This window comes from Portunus trituberculatus, chromosome 33 (genome assembly GCF_017591435.1).
Source record: "Portunus trituberculatus isolate SZX2019 chromosome 33, ASM1759143v1, whole genome shotgun sequence".
NCBI classification, from domain to species: Eukaryota; Metazoa; Arthropoda; class Malacostraca; order Decapoda; family Portunidae; genus Portunus; species Portunus trituberculatus.
The window spans coordinates 7,943,175-7,953,174 of NC_059287.1; the positions used below are offsets into that span (position 1 = coordinate 7,943,175).

Sequence of the window (10,000 nt, forward strand, 5' to 3'; positions counted from 1 at the left end):
ATCAGACACAACCATGACCTTGACAATGAAATCACGAGGAACAAAATTTTTCACAATTCAGAGGAATTTAGGTCATGTTCTGTTAGATTAGGTTGTGCAAACTATCTCGTCTGATGCCTTGAAGTGACGGAAAGGAAGAGCGTTACGTGCTCACAGCATGCAACACAAGCACTGAAGAAACTATTTAAAGTTCGCGAAAGAAAACGTGGTGATAGCAGTGCCAGATCACACACACGCCCTTCTCCAATCCAACCTCACATGTCGACACTTACCCGGAGGAGGTTCCGCCGGTGTTGCTGAATGTGGAGAAGCATGTCAGCCCTCGACTTAAGTTTCGCTGATGCAAGAGTCTTCGCCACGAAGCCCACGAGCGAGAACTCCTATGTAGAATCATCTCGAGTGATGTTTAATGCGCACAATGTAACTGCTAGCAGAATGTTTTGACGCTGAGAGTGGAGTGGGCAGGAGGTGATGTGCGAGATAGCGGCAGAGGGGCGGAGCTTGACACTTGTGTTGCCTGATGAACGATGATGCTCGATTTCTTCCCTAACCACTCAACCACACATGCTGAGAGAGAGAGAGAGAGAGAGAGAGAGAGAGAGAGAGAGAGAGATGTTAATTTTTCAAGGACGAAATTATATTGTGTGGACTTTCGTTGTCTTACGATTCTTAAAGTGATACCGTGTGTGTGTGTTTTTTTTTTTTGTGTGTGTGTGAAGGAAACCTGTCACGAAGCTTGGGTAGATGAGCTAAACCCTTCGTGCCTTGCGAACAAAGTAAGCATGCACGAGACTATGAACAGTTTCGTGCCTCCCCCTCCCCCGTCCCCATCTCTCGTCTCACGACCGCTGCCATCTGGTTGCTGTAAGGCGTAATTAAATCATGTTTTTGGTTTTCATTTACATAAAAGAGTGACCTTGAATACGAGTCCTAAACCATCGGCATGCGCATCATGTATTAATGGCCCAGCGCATGTCGCTCACGTGTCGGCGGATGCCAGCTAAAGGCAAATAACCCTTTTTCCTGAATAGATCCAACCGGAAATATTGTGCTACACTTTTCTGTGGACGAATACTGAGATACGTAAGTGTTGTGAGTGAACCATTCTAGCACAGAACACTGCTCATTGGAATTTTTGCTTCAACCAGCTAACCTTCGAGCCTCGGCGGCAGGCGACGTGGCCCTATAAATACGACGGTAGCCTCTACATCGTCCTCTGTAGTAAACCAACCGTCTGTGCCTCAGTACTTTTCTGAGTTCTCTGTCAACCACATCACACCACAGCAAGCCATGGCTCCCAAAAAGGTATGGCGGTCAGCTTCTGCTGTGCCTCAGTGAAGCAGTGCTCTACCAGTAGGGCATTTTAACATTTCAAAGTTCACACCACGGCGAGTGTAGAGATATATACAGTTCAGAGGCGCTGCTATTACTTGCCCTGATTTCTTGATGAATTGAGACAAAATTTCGTTAAGTTGTGTGGGGTGTTACTTGTTTGAAAACAACGGAGTTGTGAAATTGCACACACACACACACAGTCGGTATTGTTGATATATGCGAAACATTTATCCATGGTCTGATGAAAATAACGAAATTTAAGTTAACTACCTTATGTGTACTACAGCAATCTCTGAAACAAAGTTATTGCCTTTACATAGCAGTCTCTGTGTAAGCATATCTTTTCAGGCAAGATAATACTAATGATATAGTGCGGCCACATTTCCTACCGTGTGTTAGGATGAAGAGCGTTATCAGTAATCGCACCTTTGCTGAAGTTACTGTCACACAACAAACGTTTCCTTCAGCAAACTTTCAATGATACCACAAGTGAAACTGTAACCTATCCACGGTGCTCGTGCCGTCGCAAAATTTTCTAATATATTTGTCCTCTGGCCTCACCGCCGGCCATCCTGCAGCAGGGGAAAGTTTTCCATGTATATGGAACATCATATTTACAGTATTAAATGGTATCACTAGAAACTAGTTTCGTTATTTCTTTAAATAATATTTCGACACACAATCTTTGGTATCATTACCCCGTTTCCATATATGAGTCGATTCTTTTGTTGTCTCCTCCCTCTAACCCTGTCCTCTGCTACTTCAAAATCCAAGGTCTTCCTGCTGTTTGCCAAAATACTCTTATACAGTCATTCCATCTCTCCCTGGGTCTTTCTCTCATCCTTCTGCCGGTCACTTCCATGGTCAGTATTTGCCTTTCACTCTCCTCATAGCATGATCAAACCAACTCAACCGTGCCTCCTGCACCTTCTACTCACACTTGTGTACCTGTAAACAGTATTTCGACACCAGTAAGAATGAAAAAAGTAAAAATCTTTAACAAGGAATCTTCTGTCAATCATTGACGGAAGTGCACCTTGCATGATTACACTAGGGAGTGTAATCCCGGCTCACGTGTACAGCAAGTGCCTTTTCCTGTGTCTGTATCGGTGTCCGTGTCTTTCGGCTTGGTGCTACCCTACTTAACCCCGTAGCAATCTACTCTCACGGGAAAAAAAGACAAAATAGGTATGGTTTTTATTTTTTTCTTCTCCATTAAACAATGATTTGACCGCCGCCTTCAATCCACAGGGTCTCCTGCAGCGACTGGATGAGGGCGTGGTGATCGGTGATGGCGGGTTCGTTTTTGCTCTAGAGAAGCGAGGATATGTGAAAGCTGGACCCTGGACCCCTGAGGCCACCGTGCAGTATCCTGACGCTGGTAAGGCCACGCACCACTGCTCTGATGTAGCAAAGCAAGATAAACTCGTGGATATGAATGACATTTGAGTATTCCTGAAATGTGGGTTGGAGACGCACGCGTGTAGCAAGCTTGCAGCCATCCAGGGAGTGTGTATTTCTAACAAGCATGGTGTGTTGTAGTGCGTGGACTGCACCGGGAGTTCCTGCGTGCCGGGGCGGACGTGATGCAGGCCTTTACCTTCTACGCCTCAGACGACAAACTGTCCAACCGCGGTAACAAATCCAGTGCCAAGTATACGGTAAGTGCGCGCCCATTTCCACACCACAGTCTGTGCAGGGTTGGGACTAGCGCAGTCGCGCCTTTAATTTCTGTTAATAAAGCTTCATTGCGCCCCACATGGACCTCTGTCATAGGTGAGTGGTTCGTGCGTAAGTGGCACCGCTACAGGGTCCCGTTCTCTCCCTTGCAGTGTCGTGGAATCAACGATGCCGCGTGCAGGCTGGCCCGTGAAGTGGCCGAGGAAGGCGACGGGTTGGTTGCGGGCGGCCTCTCGCAGACACCCACCTATCTCTCAGGTATTGGGCCCGCTGCTCTTCCGTCTTCAATGCCTAATCCTTATTCAAATAAAGTTTTCTCCTTAACTGTATTCCTTTTCCAGTCCTCTTCTTTAATATTTCAATTATCTTTTGTAAGAATTGTTAGTTTCTTTCCTGATATTTTAACATCCATTCTGTTTGCTGATTTGATATTATATGATCATTAATTTTGCTGTTTCTTTCTTCTCTACGTTTCTAAAAAAAAATCTTCTTGTTTCTCCTTGATGTGGTTAGTTATGCTTACATCTTCCCTCTCCTCTTCATGAACGACACCTTTTTCAGCCCTCCATCTTGCTCTGTTGTCCACTTAGCCAACACCGATAGCAAATACAGTACTTTCATTCAACGCTTTACTTTTTCCTCTGCAGGCATGAGCAAGGCAGACACACAGAAGGAATTCCAGAAGCAAGTTGATGTATTCGTTGAGAACAAAGTCGATTTCCTTATTGCTGAGGTAAGTAAGCTTTTTTTTTTTTTTTTGTCTTTAAAACTATTCTTTAAAATTGCTTATTTAGATGTAAATAACTACGTATATCCTTATCAGTGTTTGATCTCCTGTTTAATCTCCTATATAAACGTCCTAATAGCCATGGTCCAAATAAGCCTGCATTACATATCATCATGCTTCCTTCCTTACTCCACGCGCACCTGTAAACACAGTCAACCAATCACCATACCTCCTTCCCTTCCTTCCTTCTTCCCTTCCTTCCTTGTCTGGCACACCTGCCAACACAATCAGCCAGTTATACAGGAGGAGGTAATAGACGCTTACCTTGAAAATGAAAAAAGGTGACTCCAAATCCAGCCTCGGAGTCCTCTTCTTGGGAAGGTATCAGAAATGTCCTCAGGTCGGTAGCGACCCAAAATATCTTGACACCTCCAGCAACTTTTTCTTCATAACTTCTGCAACATTCGCGGTCTTAGATCTAATTTTCAATCTGTAGAACACCACCTCTCCTCTACTAGCCATCATCTTTTTTTCCTCACCGAAACGCAACTGTCTGAGGCACCCGACAGTAGCCCTTCTCTGTTCCCTCCTACTTTCTTTGTCTTCATTTTCGTTCCAAAGCTGGATGTTGCGTCTATGTGCGCAACGACTTAACTTGCTCTCGTGCCCAGGCTCTTGAATCTTCCGAGTTTTTCATCATCTGGCTTTGACTCAATAGACACTCTCTAACTAAATTTATTTGTGCTGTTTATCTCTTCTCTAACTCCTCTGACTATAGTTAATTCTTTGACTATTTAGCTTCCAAAGTAGAGCACATTCTTCTGTCTTTATATCACTTCGAGGAGATCTCCATCCTTGGAGATTTCAATGTGCACCATCAACTTTATCTTTCCTCTCACTTCACTGACCATCCTGGTGAACTAGCCTTCAACTTTGCTATCCTTCATGACCTAGAGCAACTGGTGAAACACTCTATTCGTGTTCGTGACTGTCTTAGAGATACGCCCAACATTCTGACCTTTTCTTTACCTCTTATCCTTCTGCTTATGCTGTTACCTTGTCTTCTCCGTTGGGGTCCTTCAATCACAACTTCATATCTGTATCTTGTCCTATTTCTCCAATTCCTCCTCAGGATCCCCAAAGTGGAGGTGCCTCTGGAGTTTTGCCTCTGCCAGTTGGGGGGACCTGAGGAGGTATCATGCTGATTTTCCCTAGAATGAGACCCATCTCTGTGTCCTGTCTGTGTTCTGAACGCATAACAGAGGTGATAGCGTTTGCATGGAGGCATACATTCCTAATTCATTTTCTCAATCTAAACCTTATAAACCTTAGTTTAACACCTGTTCTCGTGCTTTACATGATATAGAGGTTGCCTACAAGAGGTACTTGAGCCTTCCATCACCTGATTCTCATGCACTTTATATTCAAGTGGGCCTTTTTTTTTTTTATCTTTTGTTGCCCTTGACCTTTTGCATAAAAAAAAATATTCCTTCCCTTCCTTTCTTTTCAGCATACCTGCTAATACAGTCAGCCAGTCGCCATTTCTCCTTCCCTTCTTTCCTTCCTTGTCAGCCAACACAGTCAGCCCGTCATCCTTGTATGGCACACCTGCCCACACAATCTGTGCCAGCCAGTCAACTAACCGTCAGTTATCTTTTTCACCGGCAGTACTTCGAGCACGTGGAGGAGATGGTGTGGGCGATCGAAGTGTGCCGCAAGTCCGGCCTACCCGTGGTGGCCTCCATGTGCATCGGGCCTGACGGCGACCTGCACGGCATCACTGCCGGGGAGTGCGCAGTCCAGATGGCCAAGGCCGGGGCCCACGTGGGTGAGTCTGACGTGGGATTTGTGCATTTATACATACCAAGTTTCGCGATAAGGCATATCAGTGGCGGTGGGAGATAACGCTCCTCTAAGGACGTGTTAGTTTAGAAATGATTGCATCATCCTATGTGTTGTGTTGTAACTGTACTGGTTCTTTGGTCTTGACACATTGGAGAAATAGCACCTTTACGGAAATTTTTTTACTCACTTTTTGTTGCCCATTGCTCGAGTTCATTTTTCGTTGAAAAAGGAGAAAAATGAACTACTTTTGTCATGAAATTTTACTCTCGATAATCGTTCCTGTTCGCTTCCTCTGAACACTTCTCGCTTTACCTATCACTACTTGCCATCCACGCCTCCTTCCACACTCCTCATCCCCAATACTTTTCTTTTCCATCTCCTTCACCTCGCATGTCTTATACCATCCATCCATGTCTTATACCTTCGAACACTTATTCTCTTCCACTTCTTCTCTTTCCCCTCCACCTCTCTCACTATTTTCCCATCCCCCTCATCTCCTTTCCCTCCACTCTCTCACCTTCCCTTTTGCTGACTCTTATCCTCTAGACAATACCTCCTAATAGCTCATCTCCCTCCCGTCTCTCCTTTCTCCCACTTCCTACCTCGCACCAACACTTCACCTCCCTTATCTCGCCTCCTTGTTTTCTTTCCACAGTGGGCATCAACTGTCACTTTGACCCCTTCATCACCTTGGAGGGCCTGAGGAAGATGAAAGCAGCCTTAGACGCAGCAGGCCTCAAGGTTCATCTCATTGCGCAGCCCCTCGCCTTCCACACCCCGGATGCCCAGAAGCAAGGCTTCATCGATCTACCAGAGTTCCCCTTCGGTAATACGAGGCTCCCGCTGTCTTATCAAGTGTTAGATAAGATTATGTACAGTACATTTCATACATGTGCACTGATGTCATGTTATTCCCTCGTGTGATGTTGAGTTCACTTCTTGTAGTTCACATTTTATCTTTATAGTGTTGTTCATTAATGTACCTGCATTTCATTCACTTACTTTCTTTCTTTCTTATTCATGCTTACTTCCCTTGTTTAACTTGTAGAGTCGTCTCTTAATCCCTGCTCGCGGTAGCGGTTGCAAGTTCGATCTTGGCTCACTGTTGTCTCACTAGGATAAGTATCTTATACCCTCTGCAGCAGCGCCTTAACTTACTCTTTCCCTCCTCTGTCCAAATACTCTTAAGGTAATCTACTTGTAGAGTTAATGTCTTTTTACAACTTTCTATTTCTTCTCGTGCAACGAACACAACAGCGTCCCTTACCAAAACACTGATCTTGGTCACGCAGGGCTGGAGCCTCGCATTTGTACCCGTTGGGACATGCACCGCTACGCCAGGGAAGCCTACGATCTTGGGGTGCGGTACATCGGCGGGTGCTGCGGTTTCGAGGCGTACCACATTCGTGCTGTGGCCGAGGAGCTGGCCAAGGAGCGTGGGAAGCTCCCGGCAGGGTCAGAGAAGCACGAACAATGGGCCGGTGGGCTGAAGATGCACACCAAGCCGTGGGTTAGGGCAAGGTGAGTGCTGGCGGACATGGGCGAACAGGGGTAGACTCATGTGGACGGTGGTAATGATGAAAGTAGTGCAAGGCACTGATTTAATACGAAAGCACACTAACCATGACAATAACAGTAGATAGCAAGAAATCCCATTATTTATTTAATCCTAATGGCACCACTGCCATCACATGTCTCTAAGGCTGAACTCTTCTCTCAAACCTCCGCTAATAACTCTACCTTGGATAATTCTGGGTTTGCCCCTCCCTCTCTTCCTCCCTCTGACTATCTCATGCTTTCAATCAAAATTCTTCGCAATGATGTTTTCCATGCCCTTCAGAAGCCTTATGGACCTGATGGTATCCCTCCTATTGTTCTCAAAAAAAAACTGACTGTGCCTCCGTGCTTGCACCTTGCCTGGTTAAACTCTTCCAACTTTGTCTATTGACTTCTACCTTTCCTTCTTGTTAAAAGTTTGCTTACATTCAGCCTGTTATTAAAAAAGGTTCTAATCCCTCAAACTACCGCCCTGTAGCTTTAATCTCTTGCTTGTCTTAAGTCTTTGGATACATCCTCAACAGGAAGATTCTTAAACATCTGTCGCTTCACAATCTTCTATCTGTTACCCAGTATGGCTTCCATGAAGGTCGCTCTACTGGTGATCTTGTGGCTTTCTTTACTAAGTCTTGGTCATTCTTTTTAGAGATTTTGGTGAAACTTTTGCTATTGCTTTAGACATATCAAAAGCTTTTGATAGTCTGGCACAAAGCTTTCATCAAAAACTGACCTCCTACTATTTCTATCCTTCTCTCAGCAACTTTATCTCATGTTTCCTCTCCGACCGTTCTATTGCTGCTGTGGTAGACGGCCACTGTTCTTTTCCTACATCTATTAAGAGTGGTGTCCCTCAGAGTTTTGTCCTGTCATCCACTCTCTTCCTATTATTCATAGATGATCTTCTAAACCAAACTTTTTGCCCTGTTCACTGATGATACCACCCTACACTTTTCTAGATCTTTTCAGAGACGACTGACCCTTCAGGAAATTAAGAGATCCTGCAGGGAGGCCACAGAACGCCTGACTTCTTAACTTTTTAAAGATTCCTGATTGGTGCAGAGAGAACTTAGGTAGTGCTCAATGCCTCAAAAACTCAATTCCTCCATCTATCAACTCGACGCAATCTTCCAGACAACTATCCCCTCTTTTTCAATGACACTCAACTGTCCCCCTCTATTCATTGAATATCCTCGGTCAATCCTTTACTCAATCTAAACTGGAAACTTCACATCTCATCTCTTGCTAAAACAGCTTCTATGAAGTTAGGCGTTCTGAGGCGTCTTCGCAAGTTTTTCTCACCCCTTTCCAACTGCTAACTCTGTACAAGGCCCTTATTTGCCCATGTATGGAATACTCTTCTCATTTATGGGGAGGTTCCACTCATACAGTTTTATTAGATAGGATAGGGTGCAATCAAAAGCTTTTCGTTTTATGAACTTCTCTCCTCTGACTGACTGTCTTCAGACTCTTTTTCATCGCCAGAATGTTTCATCTCTTGCTGTCTTCTATCGCTATTTTCATGCTAACTGCTCTTCTGATCTTGCTAATTGCATGCCTCCTCTTCTGCGGCCTCACTGCACAAGGCATTCTTCTTCCTCTCACCTTTACTCTGTCCACCTCCCTAATGCAAGAGTTAATCAGTACTCTCAATCATTCATACCTTTCTTTGGTAAGCTCTGGAACTCCCTACCTGCTTTTGCATTTCCAACTTCCTATGACTTGACTTTATTTAATTAAGAGGGAGGTTTCAAGACATTTATCTTTTTTATTTTTTTGGGTAACTCTCTCTGATCTGCAATGAGACTGACAACTAGGTGGGCCTTCTTTTTTCGCTTTATGTTGCTCTTGGCCAATTTTCCCTTCTTACATGAAAAATTACTTTAAATTGTTATTACCATGGCCACCTCCCTAATGTAATGGTTCACCACCATTTTCAATCTTTCATAACTTTTATCTGGTAATTACTGATACTCTATGCCTGTTTCTGTATTTCCAACTTTCTATGACTTGAACTCTTTCAAGAAGAAAGTTTCAAGAACCTTATTCTCCAATTTTGATGAGGTTTTTGTCCTTTCTTTTGGGACAGACACACCAGTGGATGTCTTTCTTCCTACATTTTTTTGTTCCCCTTGGCCGGTGCCCCTCAAACGTAGAAAAAAAAGTGAGAGAGAATCAAGGCAGTCTGCTGGAGAGAAGAGACGAAAGCTTTTGACTCTTCCTAATATAACTACATTAGCAATACAACCACGCCCTTCTTCCCTCCCTCAGAGCCAGCCGGCAGTACTGGGAAAACTTGTGTCCTTCCTCGGGCCGGCCCTTCAGTGCCGCCATGTCCAAGCCTGATGCCTGGGGCGTGACTGCCGGCGACTCAAGCCTCAAGCAGAAGACGACTGCCACTACTGAGGAAGAGCTGACAAGCCTTGTGAAACCCGGCAAAGTAGCGAACGGGAAGTGAGGCAGAGCCGCCGGATAGGAGGCTGCAGGTGAGGCGGCGGCGGCGGTGGTTGGGATGATGACGGTATTGAGAGTATTTATGAGGATGCCGGTAGCGGTAGTGGTGATGAGAGGACGATATGAAGCGCATGGTGATGGTGATGATAATAGTGATAGTGCTTATCTGAGAGTTTCTGCAAGTGTGAATTGCTATTAGTTTTGTGGTGTGTTTCAAGTATAACTATGGTTGCCCGCGCCCGTGTGTGTGTGTGTGTGTAATTCACTGTTTGATCTGCTGCAGTCTCTGACGAGACAGCCAGACGTTACCCTACGGAACGAGCTCAGAGCTCATTATTTCCGATCTTGGGATAGGTCTGAGACCAGGCACACACCACACACCGGGACAACAAGGTCACAACTCCT

General features: G+C 45.0%; 2 protein-coding genes across 3 annotated transcripts in view; one reads left to right on the plus strand and one right to left on the minus strand.

Annotated features, from left to right (window-relative positions):
* The window catches only part of LOC123512442 (dimethylglycine dehydrogenase, mitochondrial-like), a 46,719-nt gene extending 46,221 nt beyond the window's left edge, over positions 1-498 (minus strand). For both annotated transcript variants that reach the window (XM_045268859.1, XM_045268858.1), the window contains exon 1: positions 273-498. In XM_045268859.1, the coding sequence (XP_045124794.1) occupies positions 273-314 (42 nt within the window). In that variant the 5' untranslated portion in view covers positions 315-498. The remainder of the gene's footprint in view (positions 1-272) is intronic.
* A 650-nt stretch (positions 499-1,148) lies between these two features.
* Positions 1,149-10,000, plus strand: part of LOC123512443 (betaine--homocysteine S-methyltransferase 1-like) — a 12,580-nt gene continuing 3,728 nt past the window's right edge. The window contains exons 1-9 of the mRNA XM_045268860.1: positions 1,149-1,305; positions 2,587-2,716; positions 2,878-2,996; positions 3,168-3,273; positions 3,663-3,748; positions 5,411-5,570; positions 6,243-6,413; positions 6,880-7,108; positions 9,413-9,627. Of these exons, the coding sequence (XP_045124795.1) occupies positions 1,291-1,305; positions 2,587-2,716; positions 2,878-2,996; positions 3,168-3,273; positions 3,663-3,748; positions 5,411-5,570; positions 6,243-6,413; positions 6,880-7,108; positions 9,413-9,599 (1,203 nt within the window). The 5' untranslated portion in view covers positions 1,149-1,290 and the 3' untranslated portion in view covers positions 9,600-9,627. The remainder of the gene's footprint in view (positions 1,306-2,586; positions 2,717-2,877; positions 2,997-3,167; positions 3,274-3,662; positions 3,749-5,410; positions 5,571-6,242; positions 6,414-6,879; positions 7,109-9,412; positions 9,628-10,000) is intronic.